The 27,044-nt window shown below is 55.2% G+C and overlaps 2 protein-coding genes across 2 annotated transcripts in view; both read right to left on the bottom strand.

Moving 5' to 3' along the window:
• The window catches only part of LOC311182543 (olfactory receptor 7G3-like), a gene marked incomplete at both ends in the record, with an annotated part of 735,701 nt that overhangs the window by 401,964 nt on the left and 306,693 nt on the right, over positions 1 to 27,044 (bottom strand). The gene's annotated exons all lie outside the window — the stretch shown is intronic.
• Positions 346 to 26,949, bottom strand: MUC16 (mucin 16, cell surface associated; the record flags this gene model as incomplete). The annotated part of the gene is made up of 31 exons (XM_084248487.1): positions 26,781 to 26,949; positions 26,634 to 26,701; positions 24,601 to 24,773; positions 21,031 to 21,152; positions 20,821 to 20,888; positions 19,948 to 20,120; positions 19,802 to 19,837; positions 19,238 to 19,362; positions 18,943 to 19,010; positions 17,816 to 17,988; positions 17,677 to 17,706; positions 17,399 to 17,548; positions 15,841 to 15,965; positions 15,689 to 15,756; positions 15,197 to 15,369; positions 14,894 to 14,929; positions 13,118 to 13,233; positions 12,968 to 13,035; positions 11,712 to 11,884; positions 9,539 to 9,601; positions 8,564 to 8,685; positions 8,419 to 8,486; positions 8,112 to 8,278; positions 6,703 to 6,833; positions 6,309 to 6,376; positions 5,534 to 5,682; positions 4,338 to 4,501; positions 3,968 to 4,035; positions 2,964 to 3,130; positions 1,524 to 1,603; positions 346 to 444 (listed from the first exon to the last, which is right to left on the bottom strand). The coding sequence occupies exons 1-31, from the start codon at positions 26,943 to 26,945 to the stop codon at positions 346 to 348; spliced, it is 3,456 nt and encodes a 1,151-aa protein (XP_084104613.1). The 5' UTR covers positions 26,946 to 26,949.

Raw genomic sequence — 27,044 nt, 5'->3', positions numbered from 1 at the left:
GGGTGGGTGGGATGGCTGACACAGGAGTCAGAGAGAGGTGTGTTCCAGGGTTTCTTAGGAATAGGAACCTCACATTGAAGCAGGGGTTGATTTTATATGATAGCAGTTTTTGTACCAGCTCCACCAGTTCTGTCCCTCAGTGATAAAACAGTATGCAACCATAGGCAGAATTGCAAGTGCCTTTGGCCCTTGATGCGATAGCAGACTTTTCATCTTAGTTCCCTGTGAACCAGACAGGAGAAGTCAAGAAGGGTTCAGAGATTATGTCTGACCCGTGTGGTTTATTTCTGTTCCAGTCAAGCTTCGGTAGAGCCTGGTTGGGGACGGGGCCTCGGCCTGATCTCATCACGGCAGCTTCCGCAGGTCCAGGTGTGGCAGATAATAGCCCAGGCGCCGTCGCTGAACCTCATAAGTGCCCTCCTTTTTCCTCAGGCAGATGGTGAACTGTGAGAGTGAGAGGACATCAGAATGGCCTGGTCACCTGCTCCAGCACAGAGCAATCTAACAGAACATGAAAAAGCCATAGAGACCTAACGCTTCCTGTCTCTCTCCTTCCTTTTCCACTTAATTTTCTCTCTCAGTTCTTTTCACTTTTTTCTTTTCTATTTTCTCTCCCCTTTCACTTTCAATTTTCATCATTTTTGCTCTGGTCACTCTCAGTTTTCATCATGTTTGCTCTGATACTTCCTTCATTTCTCCCTCTCTGTTGGTCTCTCTCATGTCCTCTACCTTAATGGAAGTATACTTGACAGGCAATAAAACTTATACATTTAAAGTGAATGACTTGATAAATTTGATTATGGCTTATTGAAATCAAGGTGATAATCCTCATCCCAAAAAGTTTTTTCATATGTCTTTGTAATTGTTTCTTCTCTGCCATTTGCAAATATAGTTTCACTCCCAGGCAGCCAAAGATAGCTTGTATTTTCTAGAATTTCTTTATAAATGGACTCATGTATTAAGTAATCTTTTTATCTGGCTTCTTTCACTCAGCATAATTAATTTGAGATGTATGCATGTCTATGAATGTATTAAAAATCACTCTTTTTCACCGCTGAATAGTATTTCACGGCATGGATGTTTATCCATTTATACCTGTTGATCCACACTCGGGTTATTTTCTATTTTGAGCTGGTATTGAATAATGCTATTACAAGCATTTGTGAACAAGTGTTTGTATAAACATGTTTTTATTTCTCTTAGATAAACCCTGGGAGTGGAATTTTTGGGTATGTAACTTTTAAAGATGCATCCAGGCTAACTCTATGAGTTCCAATTGCTCCATATCTTCAACACTTCTTATAGTCAGTCTTTTAAATTTTAGCCATTCTCAGATGGAGTGGTATGTCACTGTGACTTTACATTTCCTAATGACTACTTTTATCAAGAAAATAAAAATGTAAGTCACACCAGACTGGGAGAAAATATGGGCAGGACATATCCTTAACAGCAAGGGATATGTGTTTGTAATATGTAAGTGACTCTTACAACCAAGGAATAAGAGGTCACACTCCCTTACTTACCAGGAAGCAGCATATCATGCACACAATGAGAACCAGGAGTCCTGCCAAGCAGATGAGGATGATGGCCCAGAAGGGGATGCCTGAGGAGACAAGTGCTGAAGTGAGCCCCCCCCCCCGGCCCCCAACACTCTCACTGGGTTCCTGCTGTTCCCTCGGACTCTGCCTCAACCGTCCTTGGTGGGGTCGGTCAACTTTCTTATCCGACACCTGTGTGCACTGTTCCTTTTGATGGGGTACAGTACCCAGACATTCTCTCCCCACCCTGGAATGGGGATCCTTGGGGGCTTACCAGAACGCTCCGTCAAGGTGTCATTTTTGGTGGCAGAATACCCTGGAAGTGAATGAAATTCTTAATACAAGTTATTAAACATACAGAAAAATAGAATAAACTATCAGAAATATCCACCTCCCAGATATAACAGTGTATTTCATTCAATTAAACTGTGCCACCTAATGTATAAATTAACATGCCACCCTTGCTTCAGCCATTATTTTCACTGAGCTGTTAATAGGCACATTGCACTGCTTGTTACACATTCACAAGGCCATTGTCACACTACAGGAGTGTGATAGATCTGGGAATGAGGACTGATGTTGGACTGAGCTATTTTATGACAATTGGGTAGAACGGCTTATTGCAGTTAGCAAGCCCACATGAATCTGTAAATCCCCAAGCAGTTTTTTCTATGCCTAGAAACACATTCACCCCTTTCTCCTTTACTGAACTGGTTTTAGACTCATTTTCCAGAATTTTCTCTAGGAAGCTGCCTCTGACTACCATTTCCGAGTTTGGGTTGGGTCAAATCAAATAATTTATATGTGTCACTGGCCTATTCTTGTTATTCCCAACTACCAAATAAATCCCACGAGGGTAGGGACACAGCACCCACTGAGCTGGGGTGGGGAGTCCTAGGAGTGTTACCCTACAACTTCTTCCCAGCTAGCTTCTTAAAGATATGCTGTCCAATATGTAAGGAACCACAGGTGACTTTTAAAGTGACATTAATTTTCACTAAATAATATTAAAATGTGGTCCCTCAGTAACATTAAACATAAGTAATAAAAATTTGCCATATTAGCCTCACTTCAACTATTCAGGAGGCATATATGGCTATTGTACTGGACAACACAGATATAGGACATTTGTGTTTTTTCTAAGAAGCTCTATTGGCTGGTGCAAATCTAGAACAGAACTTGGCAAACTATAACCCAGGGGACAAGTAGGGCCATTGTCTATTTTTATAGATCCTGTGAGCCCACAGTGGTTTTTACTTTCTAAAATTTATACAACCAGAAGAATACAAACTTGTGACACAGGTTTGTGTGGCCTTCAAAATCGAACATACTTGCTATCTCTTGCTTCAGAGAAAGAGCCCCCAGGAAAAGCTCCGCTGTGGAAGTCGGACCCCCAGGCTAGCCTCCAGGAACACAGAGGCTTACCATCGACAAGGACGCTGTTTCTGTCCAGGGTAAAATTCCGCAAGTGGGTGCCGTTCTGGGTGAGTCTCAGGAATTCCTCATAGATGGCGATTCTGTCCAGTCTCCGCGCCAGCGGTGAGAAGTCGCACAGCGAGTCCACGCCTGTGTGGTTGCTGGGAGGGGCAGGCCTGGAAAACAAAAGGGGTGAGCAGGAGTCTCCGGCATTCTCGTTTCCATGCTCCTGGGTCCTGCCCAAGAGAAAGCTCGAGATACCATTTTCCAACTTCAAAGTGTATACAGTCGCAGCATTGAAACAGCGTGCCCTGGCAGAAGACATACAAATCAGCGGAGTAGAATTTAGAATCAATAAACAAACTAATGCAAACACAAACAGTTTTCAGCAGGAGAGCCAACCAACTGGAAAAGAACAGCCTCGTTTCCCTGGTGCTGGGGCAACGGGAAGACTTGTTACAGGGTGCTGCCCAACAGAGTGGGTCCTTTGCCCTCTAGGGGAAGAATTCACCAGCAACCTCTTGTCGCAGTTGAGCCAGGCAAGGCTTTGTCTCTGGTGTGACAAACTGTTCCACAATGAAATTGTAGGGTGGGCTTATTCCTCTATGAATATACAGCTAAATTGTACAGCTCAAAAGGGCACGGTGGGAAGTGAATCACATCCTGATACTTTTACAAAAAATTTAATTGCTTCATGTGGTTAGTGGCTGAATTCTAAGTCACCTGGTTCTAGCCCCTAGCCCCTTGGATCTTGACCTAAGCTGCTGGCTGGTTAAGCCCTGGATGCTTCTGCCCATACCCCACGTCTCCACACCAGGATCTCTGTGTCTACTGAGGTGACACAAGTTCTCTGGAGTTTCTAAGCCAGCTGGGCTCTGTAGTTTAGGAAGAAGCTGATATTAGGTAAAAGTTCTGTATTCCTTAGCAGCTAGGAACTGAGAGATGGTGGCACTGGGACACTGTTACTTAAAAGAGAAGTTTCTAGAGCCATTAGGTTCTGGGTTAGAACTCACCTGAATGCTAAAACTTCACAGCCTGAAAAGTAATTCTTGATGCTGCTGTTTTGGAAGAGCTGGTTGAGCTGAAAGACAGGACAAGATGTCCGAGGTCAGAATCTCAGGCTTTGGAATTTTCAGCCACTGAGCACACTTCCCCGTCGACTGGAACTGTCCCGGTCAACACCAGCTCAGGGTGTGCACCAAAGGGAGTGACTTAGCTGTGTGACCTGGGCTAGCGGCGGAAGCTCTCTGGTCTGCTTACTAACTTGTAAAGAGAGACTAAGAGCCTGTCTTTATGAATCATTGCGAAGAAATCGCACTCTGACTCCCCAGCGTCCATGCACGTGTCTGCAGGGACCAGAACGGACACACGACCCGTCATTACCGCGTCCTCAATATTCCTCTTGCTTCGCTGGTGCTCGTGGGTGCCGGGCTGGGCCATGTCCTGGGAATACAGGAGGTTGGTGACGGTGAAGTTGAGCTGGAAGTGCTGGGAGTTGGGGACACTTGTTGGTTTTGCTGTAGATAGATTATCTGAGACTTCTACTCCTAGGATGAAAAGAAAATATGAAAACCCCTATCAAGGGAAGGTTTCAACTGAGAGGTCATTCCAGCCTGTGCACTTATTCCTGGCAGTGAGCCTTAAACTGGGCTTTCTAAAGTAGGTTACATAATACCCCCCACACCTGCCTGTCCACCTGGAGGTCATTACTTTTCCTACCTATCCACCCTCCACCGAGCATTGCGAGGGTCACTAGGATCAGGGAAGAGGAGACTGCCTATCGCTGGGACCTCGTAGGTCAGGGCAGGTGCTAACACCCCGCTGCTGACCTGTGTTCCTAGAAGGTCCTCCTATCGCTGGCCTTCATCCCCCAGCCTAATCCATTCTCCACACAGCTCCCAGAGGACACATTTCCTAAGGTAGAACTCTGATGGTATCAGTCCCTCCACAAGCCATTCCAGTACCCAAGAAGTTCCCTGCCCATGTCTTTGGCCTCAGCTGCCGCCTCTCTCATGTCAAGTGTATGCCCAAGTCACAGCAAACTTCCTGCCACTTCCTTTCTGTCTCCAAGGTTATAGAGACCCCAGCGCAACTCCCAGCCCTTCCCTCTGGCGTGGTCCTGTTCTCCACCAGGACACAGTTTCTTCATCACTTCTTCCAGAAAACTTTCCAAGACAAGGTTGTGTCCCTCCTTGAGGTTTCTATAGGTTCTCAAAATTCCTGATTATAGTAATTACTACAATGTCTCATCAGTGGCTGTTTTCATTAAGTATTTGTTGAATGAATGATTAAATGAATGAATGAACCAATTCATCAATCAAATGTATGATTCTTAACTAGAGGACCTAAGACAGAAACTCAGGATCTTCCAGATTTTGAACTGGAAAAATTTCCATATAAATACGACCACTCCCTTGGGGGGGTCTGGCTGCATGTTTTCTTTCAGCCTCTGTGGATGACCTACTGCCGTGGTCATTGGCAGGGACCTCCAGGTAGCCCAGATCTCTCTACAGGGTAGCTACCCATCCCTCCTCACTGCCCCATCTCTACAAGCCATGAAACCAGCCCCCATGTCCCACCTGTCACATGCACGTCCGCCAGCTGGTAGGTGGCACCCAGCCACTGGGACGAAGCATTCAGAGTCTTGGCCAGAAAGATTTTCTTCACCACGCCAGGGTCCACATTGGAGGAGAACAGGGCCTTGATGGTAACCAACATGGAGTCCACCCTGGGGACAGAGACTGGTCAGCACCGACACCAGCAGTGTCACTGGTGATCCGCTTTACAGAGCGAAGACCTAAGCACAGGAAGTCAGGAAACATCTGGAGGCCTTTCCCCCAAGGTAGAAGAGAGACTTTGACCAAAAGGGGAAGAACTCCAGGAATTGGGCATAGAAGCGATCACAGTACCAATGATAAACATGCAGATCACACCTCTAAGCGGTGACGTCTACACCACCAAACCATAACTGGTGGAGAGCACAGCAACATCCCACACTGGCAACGAGGGACCTGGAGCTAGCAAATATCCAGAGTCAAACCCCATCACGGTCTCATCTCCTGTAGTGTACAGCCTGCTCCCTCCCTCTCCCCAGCACTAGGTTCAGAGAATTAAATGAGGTGATGGTGCATGGAATGCCCAGTGGGGAGCTGGACCCGGCGAGCGCTACTGTGGGCTGGGATTAGCCAGAAGGGGCGAGAGGAGAAGGCGGCAGGCAGATGTGGAGGTCAGGACCTGCCAGGCGAATCCTTTCCTGCATCTGGGGAAGGGGGCACTGAGGAGAGCACCATGAGATGCCAGCTCGGATGTGGCAACGGCAGCTCAGAGCCACGGTCTCCCGAGTCCTCAACTTACATCAAGTTGGTGGCCAAGCAGGAGCGGAAGACGTCGCGTAGCTGGCTGTGCGAGTAGAGCGCAGTGACCTGGGTACGGGGAGACAGGACAGTGAGACTTTTGGGGTCACAGGGGCCGCTTGAGTCAGTGGAAGAGCACAGGCCTCAGAGCAGAGGAGACCAAAGTTCAAATCTTGGCTTTGCCCCTAACTCGCCCTCAGGCACGCTCCCCCCAGCCCCTCCCCCTTTGAGCCTTCCTGTGCCCATCTGAGAGGTGGGGAAGGCAATGAGCGCTCCGCCTCTGGAAACAGAGAATCCAGAACAAGTAGGTGGCGTGGAACAACAGCTCAACAGATGTAAGCAGAGGCGTGAGAGGGACGCCCAGGGAGGGAGGGCGGAGGGCCGAGAGCCCCCACCTTGTCCTGGATGTCCCATATCAGGGCCAGGTACTCTGAGGCCGCAGGGTCTGGGTTGCTGACGTTATGGTTGATGATGCGGAAATTGATCTGGTACTCGTGCTGGATGGATGTATCCTGGGGTGCGTAGCCTGGAGCCACCCAGAGAAGAAAAACAGGTGGAGACGCTTAGCTTTTAGCAGATGAGTGGCCTTCGGGGTCCTGCCTATTAGAATCATCCAACATTAGATCCCTATGCTGAGGGCTTCTAAATGGTCAGTCACCCCCCAAAAGAGAAAAACTGGAACTTCATAAGTCATCTCCTAAGCTGAGATTTTGCTTGTCCTTATGCAAAGTACTACCTCCTGGAATATTCTTCCACCCTTTTCTTTTCCTGGAAAACTCCTATTCATGCTTCGGGAGCCCAATGCTGTAGAACTCCAGGAGAACAGAAACCTGACTATCTTGTTCACCACTATGCCCCAGAGCCCAGCACAGTGCTGGATGCATCTCTCCTCCTTCAGGCAGCCTTCCTTGATCTGCTTTCCTTGACCTTCCCACTGTACCCTGGCAATATGTGTGTCTCTGCCATTACTGTGCCCCTAAGTAATCTTCAGTTCACTTGACTGCTAGCTTTGCAGGAATAAAAACTCTGTTTTCTATCTCCACACATAACACATGACTTGGGACAGAATGGTCACATGTATGTTTGCTGAGTGAATAAATGTGAACTGTGAATTCCCAATATAAGGGACTGAGATACTCATCTCTCATTTGTTCATTTACTCACTCATATTAAGAACTGAGGACACAATGCTTTGCTAGACAGACCCCAATGTCAAAGAGCTCACAGCTGGACAGGGGAGTTGGATAATTAAACAAGAAATTGCAGTAAAGTGCAATAAACATTGATCTGGTTTCCATCTCTAGAAGTGCTGGGACCATGGGCATCAGGGTCTGACACCCTTAGAACTACTGAGGTGTGGGACTGTGCGATTCTTCTGGGGTATCTCAGGGTCTCGTTTGCATTGGAGGATATTAATGACACCTGGTTTCTCTCCACCGGATGCCAGTGGTGCCCGTCCCCAGCTGTGACAATCAAAAATGTCTCCATGTATTGCCAAGTGTCTCCTGGGAGGATGAGAACCTTCTGGATCAGAGCCACTGACAAAGAGGAATCTCACGTAGAGGAGCTGCCTGTTGGAGAACCTGTGATCCTGTCCTAAGAGATCCTTTGGGCCAGACATTTGGGTTTTGAATTAAAACATATTACACTAATTTGGCCCAAGAATTGCATGCTATTGACCTGAAATAATAGGAGGGCCCTCCTCTGGGGATCTGGAAAGCGTGGCCCCCCAACCGAAGCTCAGGCTAGCTTGGTAAAGAGGAAGCACGCAGGCAGCGCAAATTCAAGCTCGGCATGCCAATACCATCGACGAAGAGGCTGTCCCTGGCAAGGCCGTAGCGGCCCATCTGGGTGATGCCATGCGTCAGCTGATTCAACTCCCAGTAAAGCCGCTCTCTGTCCAGGTCAGAGCCCACAGAGGCGTAAGTACAGATGATGTCCACGCGGGTGGCGGCTCCATCCGTCTCTGGCCTGGGGAGAGAGGGACACGGGGCTCCAGAAAGGTCCTGAAACCACTCAGGTTGGGGACCAGAAGGAGGAAGGAGCAAGCAGGTGTCTGGGGCACCCTGAGGAAAGTGTGGCCGTGACTTGCACTCGAGAAAGGGTCACACCTGAGGGCGACGAGTCTGCAACCGGAATAGATGGGGCCCAGGCTGCTCTTCTGGAACAAGGGTCCCAGCTGGAAGAGAAGGAGACAGAGAGTGAGTGGGGGACGAGGGCTGGGGAGAGGCTCAGGGGTTCAGGTAACGGGCCCACCAGGTGCTGCAGGATCCTGTCAGTGGAGTTGAACATGGCTGAGTCCTGGGTCATGGCTGCTGAATACGGGAGGTTGGAAATGGTGAAGTTGAGTGTGAACGTCTTCAGCTTTTGCACAAGAGCTGCAGGAAAAGAGGGAGGAAGGCGTCCAGCAGACATTAGAGTCTGCCGGCTTCCCTCCCACCCCCATCTACCCCATCTACCCTGTCTACCCCATTGACTGACTCAAAACCTGGGGTCGCTCCTCGGCTCCTCCTCCCACCTCCACTTCAGGCACGTGTTTCTCCGTCTCCGTCCTACCTCAGGCCTTGTCTTCGCTCCCCTGGACCAGCACACACCAGGCTCCCTGGATGCCCTGTCTAAAGGACCTGCTTCACATTGAACATGAGGATGGGAAGCTCACTAGTGTGACCCCTGGCTTCCTGCGCCTTCAGCACTGAGCTCAACTCCTTCACCTGGACTCAAGTCCCTTCCTAATAGGGCTCCAGGGACGCCTCAACCTCAGTTATCCATCCACACTGAGTGAGGCTTTATGCTTCAGGTAAACCAAATTCCTCTGCATCCTCACCATACAGTGTTCTGTTTCTGTCTGCGGGACCCGTGCTCACAGAATCCCCTCCGCCAGGGACCTGTGCCATGCCCTGTGCCCTCAGAACCCGCCTACCTATGGTTAAAGACTCAGTTTGGGTGAGGTTTTCTCCATAAAGCCCTTCTACCTCCAAATTACGCCAGTGCCTCTTCCCCAGACATCCACATTGTGTTATAACGACCTGTTACTTGCACAAAACTCAGGGTTCTACGGGGCAAGGCAGCTGTTGGCATTGTCTGTGTGATCATTATGGTCAGGATCCTGCCCTGACACCAGACTTGGAACACCCTGGCATGTTTAGCTTCTGCGCAGCCTCTGACTGGTGGGAGCTGGGGGCCGCAGAGCTTCTTTTGGGAAGGCAAAGGGTCACCCCCACCCCCAGGTACCTGTGGTGGCTTCTGTTTGTGCAGGTGGTGATGACGTAGGCAGAAAGGTGATTGGCTCAGGAGCTGTGAAAAGGGTAGACATCAGAGAGGGACGGAGTCCCCCACAAAGAGGGTGAAGCACCCCCAGTGACCCCAGCAGTGGCCCAGCCCAGGACAACGATTCACAGTTTGCCAAGGAGTGAGTTTGTGAGCAGAGGGTGACAAAGTGTGTGACCGAAATACACCGAAGAGGATAGGAGAGGGCCGGCAAGAGAGACTGAGCACAGGAGGCAGAGATGGCGGCGGGAAAATGGGCTGATGGACACATGCACGTGCGGACAGAGCGGGATGGGCCGGGAGGTGGTCAAAGAGAAGACGAGATGCAGAGAAGCGACGGAGGGAGGGGAGGAAAGAACGGAAGGACAGGGCTGGGGTGGCTGCAAGGGTCGGTGCTGTGCTCGGAGGGAAAGTCTGGTGAGAATACGGCAGAGAACCTGGAGGTGATGGAAGGGGGGAAGCAACGCAAAACAGACATGAGGCTGGTTGGTCAGGTGGAAGGACGGAGAGAAAGAAGGAAGGAGAGGGAAGGGGAGAGAAGGAGGGAGGGAGGGCGGGAGGCGTCTGAGAGCCTGGCGGTTGTCAGCGGGAGCACCGAGCAACGGATGGCCAGAAAGCTAGACCCAGGGGCCACGGGGTAAGGGAAGGCGAAATCCGGCCACCCCGGTGGAGCCTCCAGCCCGCATGGCCTCTGAGCATTTCCTGCCGCGCCCACGGCAGCTTTGCCATCAGGAGGCCTGGGCTACAAGATCCTCTGCCTTCAGCCCCTGCCCCTGCAGGGAATTCTTGCTCAAGTTTCTTCCTTTGGCCCAGAAGGGCGGAGGAAATTCACCAAGTCAAGACCATAGACGAGGGTCCAAAAAGATGCCAAGGACGCGGCGTCCTTCCTCCCACGGAGACCTGGCCCCACCCTCTGCCTTGGTGGGAGGCGAGCCCCTTTGCCAGGGAGGACAGAAACTTGGCTCAAGACCCCCAGAGTTTGCGGAGGGCATCGGACAGGAAGATACATACTCGTAGGAGGCTCCTCTGGACCAGGTTCGTGGTGATCTGAAAATGAACGGCCGCGTGAGGGGGAGGCGGCAGGCAGCTGTTCCATTCTGCAGCCTACGCAGGGCTCCCGCCCCGGGATTATCCCCCCTAATTCCGTCCACGCCACCGTCTTCCCTTCTACCCTCTCTCCAACCCGTCTCTCCCTCCAGCAATGCCACTGAGGGCTTATGATATGCCGGGGTCCGCCCACATTTGGGACGCGTGGTGCTGGAGACGCCCTGTCCTGTTGGAGCGCCCATCAGGAAAGCTGCCCCCAGAGCCTCTTCTGCCCCTGGCTCCAGGCGGAAAGCCTGGCTTAGTGCTGACGCTGGTGTGCACTCAGCGAACAGACAGCACGACGCAGCACAAACGGTGCAGCTTCCCAGGGTCCTGAGCTGGCCCTGCCATGGCCAAGATGAAGGAAACGGTGACTTCGGAACATCAGCACCCAGACTGGCCGCAAACGCTGCGTGTGAGAGGGGGTTCCTCCCTTCTCCGTCCCTCCATCCCCCTTGGTTTAAACAGGAGCCACAGAGCACCCGCCTGTCCCCTGCCCCCGTGATGACAGATGTGAGCCGCCAAACACCATCCCCAGGGTGGGGACGTGGGGTGTGGAGTGGGTTACTGCACCTAACTTCACCAGGGCCAGGTTCTGAATATCAGAGCCCCAGACAAAGGGCACCCGCCAGTGTTCCCCTCCCCAGGAGCTCAGCTGATGCCCATTGCACCCCAACTTGGGCCCCCTTGGTATTCAGAGGGCCTGTTCATAGGGACCCCACACAGAAGCATGCCCATCACCAAGGAGAAGTAAGCAGAAAAGGGAGAAGCTGTGGGATCCTCCTTCCCTAAGGCTTCTGGGAGTTAACTGTGGAGTGGGGTGCAGTGTCGGAGGCTGACAGTTGGGCTCAAACGACCCAACTTAGAAAAAGGACTTAACATTTCAGAGCATCAGTTTCCTCATCTGTAAAATGGGTTGAATCAAGGACAGTCTTGCAGCGTGGTTGTGGGGGTTCTGTGGGGCTCCCCCCAGGTTTGTCTCGAGCTTTCCCTTATGATAAATAGAGACCCCGCTAGAACTTGTGGGCTCGGCGGGCTGGGAACTACTCACTGTTGAGGTAGAGACTGTTCTTATCCAGGGAATAGAGACCCAGCCGGGTGATGCCCCGGGTCTGCCAGCTCAGCTCATAGAACACCTGCTTGACAGGTAGGCTTGGGGCCCGGGGTGGCTGCAGGTACTTGCAGAGGATGTCCACTCCTGTCTTGGCACCATTCTCCACAGACCTGGGAAGGACGGACTAGTCTCAAGGGTGCCACCGCTTGGCTGCCATCTGCCCGCAGTCACTGCGCACCTGGGGTCCCAGATCCAGTCTTGCTGTGCCATCCAGTCTGTGCGCCTGGCCACACCACCTGGCGCAGTGGCTCCTGGTGGGTGCCTTTCCCCTTGTCTTGGTGATAGCCCAGTCATCTTTCCCAACTTCAGCTGCTCTTCCACCTCTAAGAACCCTCCCAGGCTGGGCCAGGGCTGCGTCTGGGCCCTTGATGTCTTGCCTTTCCCCTCGCATCCTGGTTGCTGTCTCAGTACCTTACTGGTCCCCACGGCCTCCGTGTGAGTACAGGATGGGCCAGTCTAGCTCAGTGTTGCCCTGCTAAGCCCCTAGCACACTGCCCGTCCACGTAAAAGCCAAAGCTGTGATGACTAATGTGCACACAACGGAATCTCATTTCCCCTTAGAAAGGAAGACACCTCTGACCCACACATGCTGAGCCTTGCGAACAGGGGCCTAAGTGAACTAAGTCAGGCACAAAAAGGTCAGCGCAGTAGCAGGTCTCCAGATGAGGCCCGCGAAGCAGAGTCTCAGAGACAGAAATAGCAAGATGGTGCCCACAATGGGTGGGGGACAAGGAAGCCCAGCATGCTCTCTGCACAGTTTCAGTTCTGCGTGTTCTGGGGGTTGGTCCATACACACACTGCGCACGCTTCCTGCCCTCGAAACCATTCCAGACATTTATTTGTGCTGTCTGTTTTCTCCACTAGGGGACGGCGTAAGCAGCGCCTGTTGGGGGGTGCCCAGACCCTCCTCAGGGGGATGTGCCGTCCCTGCAGGAGGTCATCAATGCACATCTGGACATGGCAGCAGCGTGCAAGCGGCCCCGAAGACCAGGAGCAACTACCATCGGCCAGTTTTTGCTCAGTCCAGACAGCCTGGGCTGCATGCTGCAAATGGCTAATTTATGTCTCTATGTATTCATCACAATTTCAAAAAAATTAATAACACAGTATTAAAAAGTGGGTGCAGAAGAGGACCCCCAAGGACAGTCCCCATAGTCGGTGAGCCGCGGGCCTTGGGGAAGCAGGTGTCTCACCTGAGCGTGGTAACGCTGCAGTCCAAGAAGCGGGTGCCCAGGAAGCTCCTCCGGAACAGCGGGCCAACCTGGGGAAGAAGGGCGGTGGTGGGAGTCAGGGGCGGAGCAGGCCCCTGGGGCCCGCAGAGGATGGGGGGAGTAGCCCCTCACCAGGTGCCGCATGACGTTGTCTGTGATGTTGAACTTGACCGAGCCCCGGCGGCCCATGTCCGCCGAGTAGCGCAGGTTGTCGATGGTGAAGTTCACCGTGAGCACGCGGACCTCAGCTGCGCGGGTGCGGAGAGCGCGGTTAGCAGGAGGACTCAGCATAGTGGGGGCTCCTACGGGGGTCTGGTCCTCCAGACCAGTCTGAAGGTTCCTTGTGAGTGGTCACACCCCACGGGGAGTAAGGGCAGGCTTGGCGGTCAGCGGGGTGGAGAGGCGCTCCCACCCAGGCAGGGGCGGTCGGCTCTGTGAAGCTCTGGGGGCGTTGTGCTTTCCCAGAGAAAGGGCTGGGGGCTGGCGCGCTGCTGGGGACTGCAGACCCTGGGCATTTTCATCCAGATTCCCTCATCCCTGCCTCTACCTCTGTCTGTCAATAGGGCCATACAAAGAGTCTACACCTTTACATCTCTATCTGTCTACGCACATCTGAGAGGATCGCTGGCGTTTCAAATAAATGTGTGGAAGACGGGCATACTTAGCTGCAGGGACCGGCACGCTCTCCTCTCTCCCTCCTTCACCCTCTACAGTGAGAGGTCGGAAAGCATTTTCTTATTTGTCTTGTGTAATAAATACTTGCATGATGTTTACTCTGTGTGTACGCATTTTTTGCGGAATTAAACACAACCTGAACCAAGGTACAGAGAGGCCTGTCTGCCCAGGGCCACCTGGCGGAGTGGAGGAGAGTCTGGGTTGGATCCAGGTCCCCCAACTCCAGCCTCCTAGCTCATGGCCTCTCCTGCTACGCCCTTGCTCAGACACATGCAGGTGCACAGAGCCAGCAGCTGTGACCTGTGCAGGACTCGGTGGGAGGTGAGACAAAGGCACATGCCATGCCAGGGAGCCCAGCGGGCTGGTGACGTGACTCCAGCGTGAACGAGCCGTGCACAGGCCGGCATGTGAGACAACACTCTGGGAGAAAAGTTATCTCCCCTCTTCCCTCCCTGCCTTCTAGTCATCACTCCTTCCAAGCTTTCTTCCTACAGTCTACTTTCTATCCTTCCTTCTTTCGTCTTTCCACCCATCCATCTGACCATTTGTCTACCCATCCGTCCATCCATCCATCTGTCCATCCGTCTATTCAGCCACCCACTCATCCATCCACCTGTCCGTCTGCCATCCGTCCATCCATCCATCCATCCACCTGCCCGTCTGTCCATCCGTCCATCCATTAGGACACGGGGGGAGGGACACCAGGAATGCACGTGCCGGGGCGGCCACATGGCGGGGTAGCAAGAGGGCCGCCAGTATCAAGCCCAGGGGAGAGGCCTCTGGAGAAAGCAACCTTTCTGCGACCTTGACTTGAGCTTCTAAGCTTCAGGATGGTGAAATAAACAGTTTGTTTTTGAGCTACTCAGTCCACAGTAGTCTAACCTCCCTAGCGAACTAACACACCACAGAGCCCGGTTTCAGTACATCAGCATTAAAAGCTGCACTGACCCCGGGAAGCGCTCAGAACAGTGGCAGGGATATGAAACAAGGGTGAGAAAGTAGCAGGAAGGGCAGGATTCCAGGAGAATTAAAGGACAGACATCTGAGGGTCACTGTGGCTGAGATCTCCATGCCCTGGCTTGAGATTCCCCTCCTGGACCGAGGAGAGCCAGAAGGGGTGAGCTGGGGGCCCCTTTAGATGTTCCACTCACTTAGGGCAGGAAGTAAGAACAATGGGTCCCCAAGCTTAAAGTGGGGAGGGGCGGGCCTAGGGAATAGGCCAGATATACTCACTGGCGGAGAAGGGCGCCGTGGCTCTGTAAGTGTAACCTGCAGACAGAAGGCAGGAGGACTGAGCGAGAGCTGGCTTAGAAAAAGGAAGATTTAGGGACCCTTGGGGGAAAGCAGAGAGGAGCTGGCAGGAGAGGGAGGTTCAAGGGGAGCGCAGCCAAGCAGGGTGTTGAAGTAGCTGGACCGTGTGGTTATTTCGTCACAGTGAAGGACAAATCCAGCTCAGCAGTAGGAAACAACCAACCCCCAGAGAAAAGGAGGCACCCAAGCTCCGAAGCGGGGACCACAGCCGTAACAGGCCCTCACCATTGACGTAGAGGCTGTCCTGGTCCAGGGTGAGGGGGCCCAGCCAGTTGACACCATGGGTGAGCCGGCTCAGCTCCCAGTACAGCTGCTCTCGGTCCGGCCCGGGGCCCACGGGGTCAGCTCGGAAGTCACAGACAATGTCCACCCCAGTGGCTGTTCCATCTTTCTCCAGCCTGAGGAAGAAAGGGCCGGGGCGTGTGCATGGCCTTCTGGAGGGGGCCTTCTGGGTGTGGAAGGGAGGAGACTGAGGGCGTTGGAGGAGCTGCTCTGGCATCTGCAGGGGGTCCCCCGAGCGCCATTCAACTGAGACAATCCGTCCCCACGTATAAGGACAGAAAACAGAATATTTGGACAAGATTCGTGGTTCTTTTAAGAGGAGAAGACTCATTTCCAAGCTCTGAGCATTGCTGCCACGTGGGCGTGCAGAAGGCGTGAGGGCGTCCTGGTGGGTCCAGGGCCCCTCCCCCGCGGGGCCGCCCGCCCGGCTCTCACCTGAGCGAGTCCAGTCTGCAGCCGGCACACAGGGGGCCAGCGGAGGTCTGATTGAGCAGGGGCCTGAGCTGTGGGCAGAGAGGACCATGAGCAGAGGCCCGGAGGGACGGGGCAGGTGTGAGGTGAGGCTGGCAGAGGCCAGGGGCCCTCACCCGGGACTGCAGGATGCCATCAGTGGAGTTGAACTTCAAGGATCCCGGGCGCCCCATGGCCTGCGTGTAGTGCAAGTTGGTGACGGTGAAGTTCAGAGTGACGGGCACCAAGAAAGGGCCTGCGGCTGCAGTGGGAGAGGGAGAGGAAGGCCGGCCGTTTGGACCATTGTAACAAAAAGGTGGCCTGAGGCTTAACGTGGGGCCCAGCGGTGGGCCAGGCACAGTCTCAGACTGCAGGAGCCAGAACACTCTGGGGCTCCGGAGGCAGCGGGCGGCCTTGCTCGTTTATCGAGCGGCTGCCGACTGAACCCCAACATGGCGGCTCTGTGCAGTGGGACATGACCCCAGGCAAGGCCAGGAGAGGGACGAGATGGTCACCCTCGGGGAGGGGGATTTGTGCACTCTAGGAGGGTACCCACTCAGTGACCAGAGGAAGGGCCATTTCAGGAGTGACCAAAGCCAGGAGTAACAGCCAGGGGACAGGGACAAGGAACATGAGGCTTCTCCTGTGGCTGTGAGGAGTCACAGACGCGAGACTTGAGGGGCCTCTCAGCAGGCAGGGGAGCCGTGACTAGGGACTCAGTTTGCACACCAGATGGTTAGGATGGGGACTGTGACCACAGGCGCTCAGCGGGGGTGCTGCGTGGGTGCAGAGGCCGGAGGCAGCTGGAGGGGGGCTACAGGGCCGCCCCAACAATGACGGACGCTGGGGCCTGGGTAAAGGTGAGCGAGGCAGCTAGAGGAAGACTCAGGGGCCAGAAGTGGATGAGGTGTTTGGAGAAGGACAGGCCTGGGAGGCGGGAGGAGGCCGGGACGGCGCCCACGGCCTCGCCTCTGGTGACGGGAGGAAGGAGCAGCTTTGCGGGAGGATAAGTTCAGGGCCGAGAACAAGGGCTGGGTGGTCTGGATGTCTCGGGGCTGGGCCAGGGGTCTGGAGCTGCTTTGGGAGGAGAGGGGGCTGGACTCGAGCAGATAAATGCCCCTGATGGTAGCAGCAGGTGGCTCCCTCAGAGCAGGCGAGTGAGCAAGGAAGGGAGAAGTGATCGTGCAGACATGACCTGGGCACCAGCAAGGGCCTCCCCGCCTGCGGGCATCTGCAGGGGGTCCCCCGAGAACGTCAGAGAGGACACCGAGAATGTGCGGAGGCCACAGCACGAGGGAGAAAAGCAGCAGGTCAGGGTCCCCCCGCAGGGCCTGGGGGCTGTGGCCGCTCCAGTCACCACACGGGGCCTCTCTGCACCCCTCGGCCTGGAGCCATCGCTGCTCATGTGGGGGAGGGGAGAGGCGATGACTCCTGTGACATTTTACTGTTTGTCCCTCAGCTCCTCCTCGCCCAAGGGCAGTTACGAGGAGGCACGCGCTGGCCGGCGGAGCGGCCCCATGTGAGTGGACGGGCAGCGGCCACATTCACCCAGTCACACAGTCACACAGGCCATACTCACTGCTGGGGGCGGTGACCGAGGCCAGAGGGGTGTGGTCTGCAAAGGGAGAGAGACAGTGAGGAAGGGGGAAGGGAGAGACCTTTAAGAAGATCTTGGGGGAGACGGTGACCGCATACCCACCCTGGAGGCCCCAGAGGCCCCCACAAGGGGCTCCGAGCTGTGGGCCCCAGTGGGCATCTGAGCCCGGAGCAGAACCTGCTGCCCACTCAGCTGGGAGCAGAAGAGCTCCCCATCATCAGAAAAGATGGGGGACACTCCAAAGAGCCCTGGAAGAGGACTCCACACGTGGGCTCTGACAGGTATTGGGTCTGTTTTCCAGAGGTGGGGGGCATGGGGCGGAGGCGGGCAGCTCTTGCCCTGGCCCTGTCCCCAGGGCTGGGACTTGCATACTCACTGCTGGAGGTGGTGGCCTGTTGGCTGTATCCTGCATGGGCAGAGAGACAGGATGAGTTGGGGTGAGATGAGGGAAGGAGGGAGTGGACAGGAAGGTGGTAAGGCCTGTTGAAAGGCAAGTAAAGATGGCAGGCTCTCACCATCGACACAGAAGCTGTCTGGGTCTAGCCTGTAGGGGCCCAGCCAGGTGGCACCCTGGGTCAGCTGGCTCAGCTCCCCATACAGCTGCTCCCGGCCTGGCCCGGGGCCTGCGGGATTTGGGTGGCGGGTGCAGATGGCATCCACTCCGGTGGCTGCCCCGTCCTTCTCAGGCCTGGGAAGGAGGTGACATTGAATACACAGTCCTTAGGGAGGGTCCTGAGACCCCTGGAGGTGGGTCAGCAAGGGCCAGAGGAAATGAGGTCAGCAGGGAGCTGAGAGGCCACTGATGGCCTTCTGGAATGCAAGCGCCCAACTTAAGTTGCAACACCCAGGCGTCCAGAGGGGCGCGGCCTGCTCCAGACTAGGCAGCCAGGCCGCCGTCCCCCCCAAGCAGGTCCTGGGTCACTTAGAAAACCCATTTTGGGGCCATTTGTGTATTTTTTCCGTTGTCTTTCTCTCCCGGAGCTTTCAATTCCCTCTCCTTTTAAATTCACCAACAAAGAGCGAACCCACAACCCCCGAGGCAGTCACCCTTGGCCCCAGGACTCCCCGCCTGCGACCCCACTCTATTTTCTCTAGGGTCGTGTGTGAGCTCCAGGCCTCGTAGGCCACAAGCCCCTCTGCCACCCACTCCTGTGACTGTTACTAAGGGGCTTGCACAGCCAGAATCAGAGCACGGGGACCCACCCGCCCCCGCTGCTGGTGCTGACGGCCCGAGGCTGGCACAAATGCGGGAAGAGGCCCTGCTGCAGGCTGGCCTGGCTGGGCTGCACACAGGCAACTTGTGGAAGAATCTCTGTTAAAATGCCCGGCCGCAGTCCCCGGCATGTGCCCAGCAGAGCCCGCGCTTGAGGCCGGCGAAGAGCTGGGGTTTGGGGCGCGAGCAGAGGTGTGTGTCTTGACAGAAATCTTGGGAGAGAAGGAGCCAGAGTGGGAGGAGGAGGCTCAGATGACCAGCTGAGGGGGCAGTCCTGTGGGCAGCCTCTGCAGAATCCGAGGGTACTCAGGGTGGCGCCAGTGCCCTGGGTGTACTCCTGCTGAGGACAGGGGCGGGAGGCGGGAAGCAGGGAACCTGACCTGGGCTCGGACACCGAAGCAGCCCTGGCAGGCTGTTCCGAGGTCTCACCTGAGCAGGGCCAGTCTGCAGCCGGAGAACAGGGGGCCCACGCTGGTGTTCCCGAACAGGGGTCCAAGCTGTGCGGGAGCAAGGGCGGTGGACAACGGGGCTAAGCGGCAGGGGCAAGAGTCGGGGGGCCGGTGCCAGCGGGCAGGCGGGAGCAGGCAGGCGGCCACGGGGGGTGCTGGCAGTGAGGTGGGGCTGATCCCCCAGGTGGGGCAGGGCGAGGTGGGCAGAGCTCAGACGGAGGGGCTGGCATCGGTAGGTGGGGGTGATGGCAGCAGGGGCTGGGGCAGACTCTTACTAGGCTCTGCAGGAGCTTCTCAGTGGCGTTGAAAATCAGGGAACCTGGCAGCCGCATGTCCTCTGCGTAGCGGAGGTTGGTGATGGTGAAGTTGACAGTCACATGGACCAGGGGTGGCCCCGTGGCTGGAGCAGAGACAGAGCAGGGAGGCCGCAGCGGGTCAGGCCCGGGAGGATGGGGCCGAGCCCGCGGCCGTCCCGCCGGAGCCCACATGGACGACCGAGTGTCCTGGGCCTGATACCAGACTCAACGTGCGGACAGCGTGAGATAACCACGTGCCGTTGGGGAGGAGGAGGCTGTTCTCGAAGCTCCAGAGCCTCAGCTGAGCCTAAGTCCAGCCTGCCGTTCTTATTATTCCGGTGATGCACTTACTGTCCTGAATCCACCCACCCACTGACACACAGTAGGCCTGTTGTTGCCTGACCAGCCCCACGGCTGATTCACAGAGAGTCCTATCATGATGACTCCAGGCCGGTGCCCATGACACCTGCCCCTCAGCTGGTGCAGGGCCGGGCACTGTCCCTCCCTTTCCCAGGGAGCGTCTGAGGATCATGGAGCACTCACTGCCGGGGGTGGCTTCTGAAGTCTGGCCGCAGTAGCCTGCAGAGAGAGGAGGCAGAGGGAAGCGGAGCTGGAGTGGGAGGGCGTAAGGGGGGCCTGCGGGTGCCGTGTGGGCTCCATGACAGCACAGTACAGGGGCTGCTGCTCACCATCCACGCAGAGGCTGTCCGGGGCCAGCGTGAAGGGGCCCAGCTGGGTGGCACCCTGCGTCATCTGGCTCAGCTCCCCGAACAGCTGCTCCCGGCCCGGCCCGGGGCCCGCGGGGTCAGGGCGGCGGGTGCAGACAGCGTCCACTCCGGTGGCTGCCCTGTCGTTCTCAGGCCTGGAGAAGAACCCCCCACGGTTGCTCCAACCATTGCTCCACCTTTTCACCCGCCCCTCTTTCTCTTTGTCAGCCCTTAAGGCAGACATCCTGGTGAACTTCCTGAGGAAGCTGCTGCCATCATTGAAGGCGCTGAGCATGCGATGGATTCTCAGAGGGCGCAGTGAGCGGCAGGGCTGGACCTGAGCTCTGAGCCCACCGCGGCACTGAGCTGGGCCCACCTGCCCACCTCCCCCGAGGGACGGAGAGCTGGAAACAAATTCCTCTGACAAAATGGGAGACCAGATCAGGAGACTGTGTGAGAGGCATGGGAGGTGAGGTGCCAACCAGTCCCTCCATGTGCAGACGCCCTTCTCAGCACCCCAGGAGAGATGTCCTCCCGGCCTCCAGCCCCCGGCAGATCAGCCCCTCAGCTGTGTCTGACCGGTGAGGGGCACCCTTTCCTTCACCCTCTCCCTGGATGCTCTGGGTGAGCTCTCCAGAGGGGGGGGGGCTATTTTCCCTGCCCCGCACGGTCATAATGGAGTCAGAGGAGGCAGTGCCACTTGGGGGCTCGGATCTGGGTCCCCAGGAGCTGGAGCTGCCCCGTTACTGCTGATGCCCAGTGTCCATGGGAGGGAGATGCTCTGAGTGTGGATGGTCAGAGAGCCTCAGGGCAGGGCCCAGGGCCTGGTCAGCTGTGTTCCTGGGGGCACCTTACCTGAGCGAGGCCAGTCTGCAGCCTGCATAGAGAACCCCCAGACTGCTGCCCTCGAACAAGAGCTGGAACTGTGGGAGGGAGAGGAGGTGAGGAGGGCCCTGAGGAGAGGCTGGGCCCTGGCGGGGTGAAGGAGCCAGGCTGGCTCCGGGAGCAGGCCATGTGGGCGAGGCTGGCCCCGGGAGGAGGGCGGGGACCGTGGGGGGCTCTCACCAGGCTCTGGAGGATCCTCTCTGTGTTGTTGAATTTCCCGGAGCCCAGGAGCCTCATGTCCTCCTCGAACCGCAGGTTGGTGATGGTGAAGTTGAGGGTAAAAGGCACCAGGAAGGGGACGGCTGGCAGAGGGGGGGAGAGAGAGAGGAGGCAGTGACCCCGCCAGACCCGGCAGGGCAATGTACAGGGACAGAGGCCGAGAGCCCCAGGTCTGCGGGAGCAGTGGGAGGTTCCTTAGACTGCGCACAAAACTGGGCAAGAAAAAAAGCGGGTGCTGTTGAGCTGTGCATGGAGGCTAGAGGCAGGCAGGTGCACGCCCAGGCCCGAGGCCGGGGGCTCAGGTCTTGGGCCCCGCAGGAGTCCAGACCCTGAGGGGCTCTCATGAAGAAGCTAAAAGGAACAGGGTGGGGCGAGCTCGTGGCTTGGAGTATAAGAAAGGGGAGAAGTTAATCCAATTCCATTCAACAGTTAATTCTTTTTTAGTTAAAGTCAGTTTAGTTAAATTCAATTTAGTTAAATTCTTCTTCAGTTAAATTCTTCTTTTCTAAAGTGAAGATCTAGGGCTACCCAGCAGTGTATTGGTTCTGAGCGGAGGCCTGCCTTCGACACAGGTGACCCCAGGCCGCAAGGTGGCCACTTCTGACCTATTCGACCTCAGGTGATGGGACCGTTACAAGCCAGCAGCTTTCAAGAGCACACACTGAGGGAACAACCACCACAGCTGCCCCCGGAGCTGCGTGTTGTGTGGTTGTTGTGCGGTTCCACTGATAGAACTTTCTGAAAGTAAAAATAACTTTATTTTATTATCACAAAATAATAATCTGTGGTGCCAGAACGATCTTGTCATTGGTTGCAGGAGTGGTTACAGCTATCTGCCTACATGATAAAATCCATACGACCCCTTCCACATCCACACCCCCCCACCACCACACATGAAGAATTGGCCAGGGGTGCAGGGGGGTAAGAGGATTCACCAGAGACAGAGTGGGGAGCAGAACAGGCAGATCCACTGAAATCCACTGCTGAGGGGAGCAGCGGGGAGACAGGAGAGGTCTGCTGCACCATGTGGGTAGCTCCCTGGCTGGGGCTCAAACCCAGGCCGTGGGGTGACAGCCTGAGACTTAACCCCTAGGCCACCAGGGAGGTTCTCAGGCCCTAGCTTTGAAGCCAAAGAGCTTAGCTTTTTAGAAGGAGCTAGAGCACACCAGCACCTACCTGTGGAGCTGGGAAAATGAGTTGGGACCACGGATGTCCCTGGGAGGAGGGTGGAGGTCACAGTAGCTGAAAAGAAATGGGCCAAAGTGAAGCTGAGGATTCTGAGTGGGTTGGGAATGCCACCGATGCCTCTTTGCTGTGCAGTGCCAGCCACCGAGAGCAACGGGGAGGGTCAGACCACGAGGTCCTTTGCCTTTTTCCCTGGGTCCTAGGGTTCAGGGACTGCTTTGCCGTAGGGGGCCTGGGGCGTGGGGACATCAGACCCCTGGGTACTCACGGCTGGGGGTGGAGGTTGAAGTCCGGCGGGTGTAACCTGGAATGAGGAGAGGACACGGAATTGGGGTGCAGGAAGGGAAGGGACGTGCATGACCCAGCCCAAGGACCATTAGCCCCCAGCCCCAAATTGAAGTTTCAAGCTCACACAGTTTAATAGTTATGATGTAGAGGTGACTCTGCCTTGTCTCTAAAATACTGGGAAATCAAAGCTTTAGTCACTGTCTCCGTGGGCTTGTCACTGATTTGGGAAGATAAGCGCAGCAATATTTCTGGATCATGGATTTGCAAACTGTTCTTTTGAGGGTCTAGGGGGACTTTGAGATGTGGGCAGAGGGAAAGATGAATTTGATGGAGCAACTGAGGCCTCATTGTCTCCAGCCGGGGGGGGGGTCTCTCTAGTCTCCTTGGAGAAAGGCTTTGGTGCCTCAGACAAGTATACAAACCCCAGCCCTGGGCTGCAGTCTGTGAAGAGAAGAGAGGAGTTTCGGAACTCGAGGGCCTCTAGGGATCCTGGAGTCCTCGAGGGAAAGAGTTGTGGCAGGTAGATGCAGGTGTAAGTGCGGTGAGGTGGAAGAAAGGGAATCTGGTTTGGAATATTGGTGACAGCTGGAAACGTGGCGGGATTGTGGAAAAGAAGGGACTTGGAGGTCAGATGAAGAGTATGAGCCTGAAAGGGTTGGGGGAGAGAGAACTCTTCCCAGATGCCTCCCTGGGTCATGGATCACGCCTCTGTGATGCCCCCTGAGAGATGCGGGAGGATTGACCGAGAGGAGTCCATGACTGATGTGGGCTTTTCCTGAGTGACCTCACTGGGTTATCAGGACAACCCTGTGTGTTGATCTGTGCCCCCTATTCTACAGAGATGGCAACAAAGCTCAGCAGGGTCACGTGGCTTGTCCACACACAGCACGGAGAGCGGTCACTCACCGCTTTACGTTAATCTAAACTAGTGACCACTGCTTTCCGCTAGTCCCAATCCCGGAATCATGCTTTCCACGGACAAAGCACAGGATGTGCTATTACTAATAAAAAAGCTATATTTAAGCCTAGGAATGTAAAGGTATTTCCAAGGTGATGTAGCGGGGAAATGACTAACTGAGACTGTTAGATTAAAGGTCTTTAGTGCCCCTTCCTGTGCTGAGAACTGAGGTTTTCTCGAGGTGGCTGGTCAGAGTGTTACCTGGCGGTTCTGGGGTCTAGACTCAGTTTGGGTTTTGAGTCTTGATTCCAACATATGTGACAACTGGATCATTGTGGGCAAATGTCTTCCTGTCTGAAAGGACGAGGTCTCTCTCTAATGACGAATGTCATAGCTCCCAGGATTTGGGGTAAGATTAATACAAAATAATGCAAATAAAGACCTTCCTGGCACCTAAGGCCTTGATGATCAGAATCAGCCCCGTAACCGTGGTTACTCTAGGTGGTAGCATGGCTGTCAGGGCACTGCCAGCAGGGGGCGCTGCCCAGCGCTCACCCAGGGGTGTGTGCTAAGTGGTGCTGCCTCCTGTGGTAGGTGTGGTCTGGCTGGCCTGTTGGAAACCTAGAAAATTGCCTTAGGCTGTCATGAAGGGGGAAATGGAATGGAATCGAGGTAGAACCATGACACCAAAGTCTATCATGCAGGACTTAGCCACCTGCTTCTCTCTCTAGAGGGCCCACGCTCTAGCTGGGCTTCTGTGAGAACAGAGGGAATCAGCGGGAGGCATTTCATCCAGGAGATAAGAGGGGAATGGAGAAAGGGGCGACACACCTCCCGTGGTGTGCTAAGAATTTCCAAATGAGCCCTCAAGGAATTTCCAAATGAGCCCTCGAGGAAACACTGGGCTTGTATTTGAGCCACGAGTCCGTCTCAAGCAGTTTCACTGACAATTGGCTCCCGTGGGGACGGTCTGCCGTGCCCTGTGCAATGCTGAGCAGCTGCCCTGGCCTCTAGCCGCTAGATGTCACTCGCATCCCTCCCTTTAGGACATGAAAACTGTCTCGGGGCATCGCCCAATGTCCCCTGGGCTGGAAAAGCGCTCTCAGCTGAGAAGTGTAGGTACAGAGACAAGGGGCCCCGGCTGCGCCGTGCACACTCACCATCGACACAGAGACTGTCCCTGTCCAGGGTGTAGGTGCCCAGCTGGGTGACGCCGTGGGTCAACTGGCTCAGCTCCTCATACAGCTCTTCTCGATCCAGTCCCGGGAGCGTGGGGTCAGTGTGGTAGGAGCAGATGGCGTCCACCCCTGTCGCTGCCCCGTCCTTCTCAGGCCTGAGGAGGCAGGGATATGGGCACGCAATCCAGGACACATGGCTGCTTTCTCTATACTTCTTGAGGCCCTTCTTCAGGTCAACCGCCCCTCTCTTCTGTGACATTTCTTTCACTGCGTGTCACCTGCTTCCTCAGTCACGCTCGCACCCAGGGCCCTTCCCAGCCCACGAACTGGTGACCTCCAGCCCTCAACCTCAGCTTCTATTCTTTTGTCCTCTTTTCTTCCTGGGCCACTTGCTTCTTGTTCTTTGTTTCAACCACTGATTTTATTATTACGAAATCCAAGGCCTCTCTCGTGAGCTTCGGCCACATAACCAGCAGCCTGAGGGATGTCCTCCATGTACCTCAAATAAGCTTGTCTCTCCCCTGAAAACACAGAACCCATGCTTCTCCCATGTCACGTGTCAAAGCAGAAAAAGAAGGAGGCCACATGGACACTCTGCCTTTCTTTCTCCCCCAGTCAAGCAATATTCCGGTCTAGGCCAACCTCTTGCTGGTCTCCCCATTACTTCAAACTTTCCATCCCCCCATTTATTGGAGCCCTACTCAGAACAAATCACAGACTACCAGGGTCTGGTTCCAACTCCAGGGTTTCCCTGCAGCGCAGAAATTATTCTGTAATTATTCTGTAATTATGATTACATAATTAATATTTATGGAGCATCTACCACGTGTACCAGGGGTCTCTTTCACTTTGGCTCTTTCGTTACCTTTTCAGCAACTCTGCACGACAGGTGCTGGCAGAATCCCCACCCAGCCGAGGAAACAAATCACTTAGATGGTAAAGAACTTCCCAAACATCACATAGCAAGTGACAAAGACAGGATGTGATTTCATGAATTTTGACACTGGGATTTTTAAGTTTTGTCGTGCAAAACCCTATGAAGACTCCTCAGTGTGGCCTTAGTCACCGACTCCAGCATGAACCACGGATGACATCACTATTCCATTCATCTGCCTTCCATGCAAACACCCTACTGTGTCTCCCATGCAAACACCCTACTGTGCACCCTCCCACACTGAAGCAGTTCTCCAGTTCATCCCCCTCCCTCCCCCATTGTCTCCCCTCGGTTCCTTCCTTCCTGCTTTCCTCTCTCCAGCCCTCTTTATTTTTTCTTTCATTCATTGATTCCTTCAACTGTCACTCTTACAAAGAACTTCCCTTGCGTTCTTGGGCTGTTTCCTCTGTTCCCGACTTCGATGTGCCACCTGGTGGATGGAGGCTGGCACGGTGGCGGGTGGAATGAGGTGGACACTGAGTGAGGGAGCATGAGCCCGGAGCCTGCACAGTGCTGCCAGCTAATGTTCCCTCAACACACAGACAAAGAAAAAGAAGACCCCGTGCCCTGACACGCTCTTGCCAACGCTCCTGTGGCTCACGCACATGCGACTGTCAGAATGAGGCCGACACCCCCTCTCCAGACAGCGCCGCTCTCCCCGCTCCTGTGGGCTCGGGACAGCGCTCTCTCATTGTGTCAGGGGCTTGTGCTGACACAGGGCCCGCTGCCCTCTACGCTGAGGCAGCTGGAGGGAGGGCCCAAGACTGGTCCTCTCAGGGCCTCACTCCCATCACAGGTGTGGCCAGGCTTCACTTCACATCCCTAATGTGTCAAAGCCGGCCTTTCCAGCTGGCGGCACGAAGAGTCTACAGCTCTGCTCGTCCAGATCACTTAAGGTTGTGGACAGACACCCCCTCCAGGAAGCCGCCTGGCGTGCTCAGCCAGGGCAGCCTCCTTCTGCTTCTGAATTCCTACAAGTGTCCAGTAACCTACGACTTGTTTCCAGCTGTCACCTAGAGCCCCCTCTGAGAGCTGGGGGTGGCAGGGAACCTCTTTGTGTTGTAAGGAAAGGAAGCCTCACCTGAGGCGGGACAGTCTGCAGCCAGAGTCCAGGGGACCCACGCTGGTGTTCTTGAACAAGGGCCCGAGCTGTGGGAGGGAGAGGGCGGTGAGCGGAGGGGCTGGGGGCGAGGACAAGGCATAGGGATAGGCGTCCACGGGCTCTCACCAGGAGATTGAGGGTCTTCTCGGTGGAGTTGAACTTTGCAGAGCCTGGGTGCTCCATGTCTGCGGTACAGAGCAGGTTGGTGATGGTGAAGTTGAGTGTAAATGGAACCAGAGCTGGGCCAGCACCTGCAGCTGGGAGGTGGGGGGAGAGAGGGCGAGAGGTCATCGCAGTCTCCAGTTTGCAGTGCGCGTGTGCGGGAGGCCACGGCCAGGGTGGAGCAGTGAAATTTGGGACAGACCGACTGGGGTGTCCTCCCTCCTCAGC

Source organism: Talpa europaea, assembly GCF_964194135.1.
Source record: "Talpa europaea genome assembly, chromosome: 12".
NCBI lineage: Eukaryota > Metazoa > Chordata > Mammalia > Eulipotyphla > Talpidae > Talpa > Talpa europaea.
Note: the sequence above shows the minus strand (reverse complement) of the source record. Positions and strands in the feature narration are given on the sequence as shown.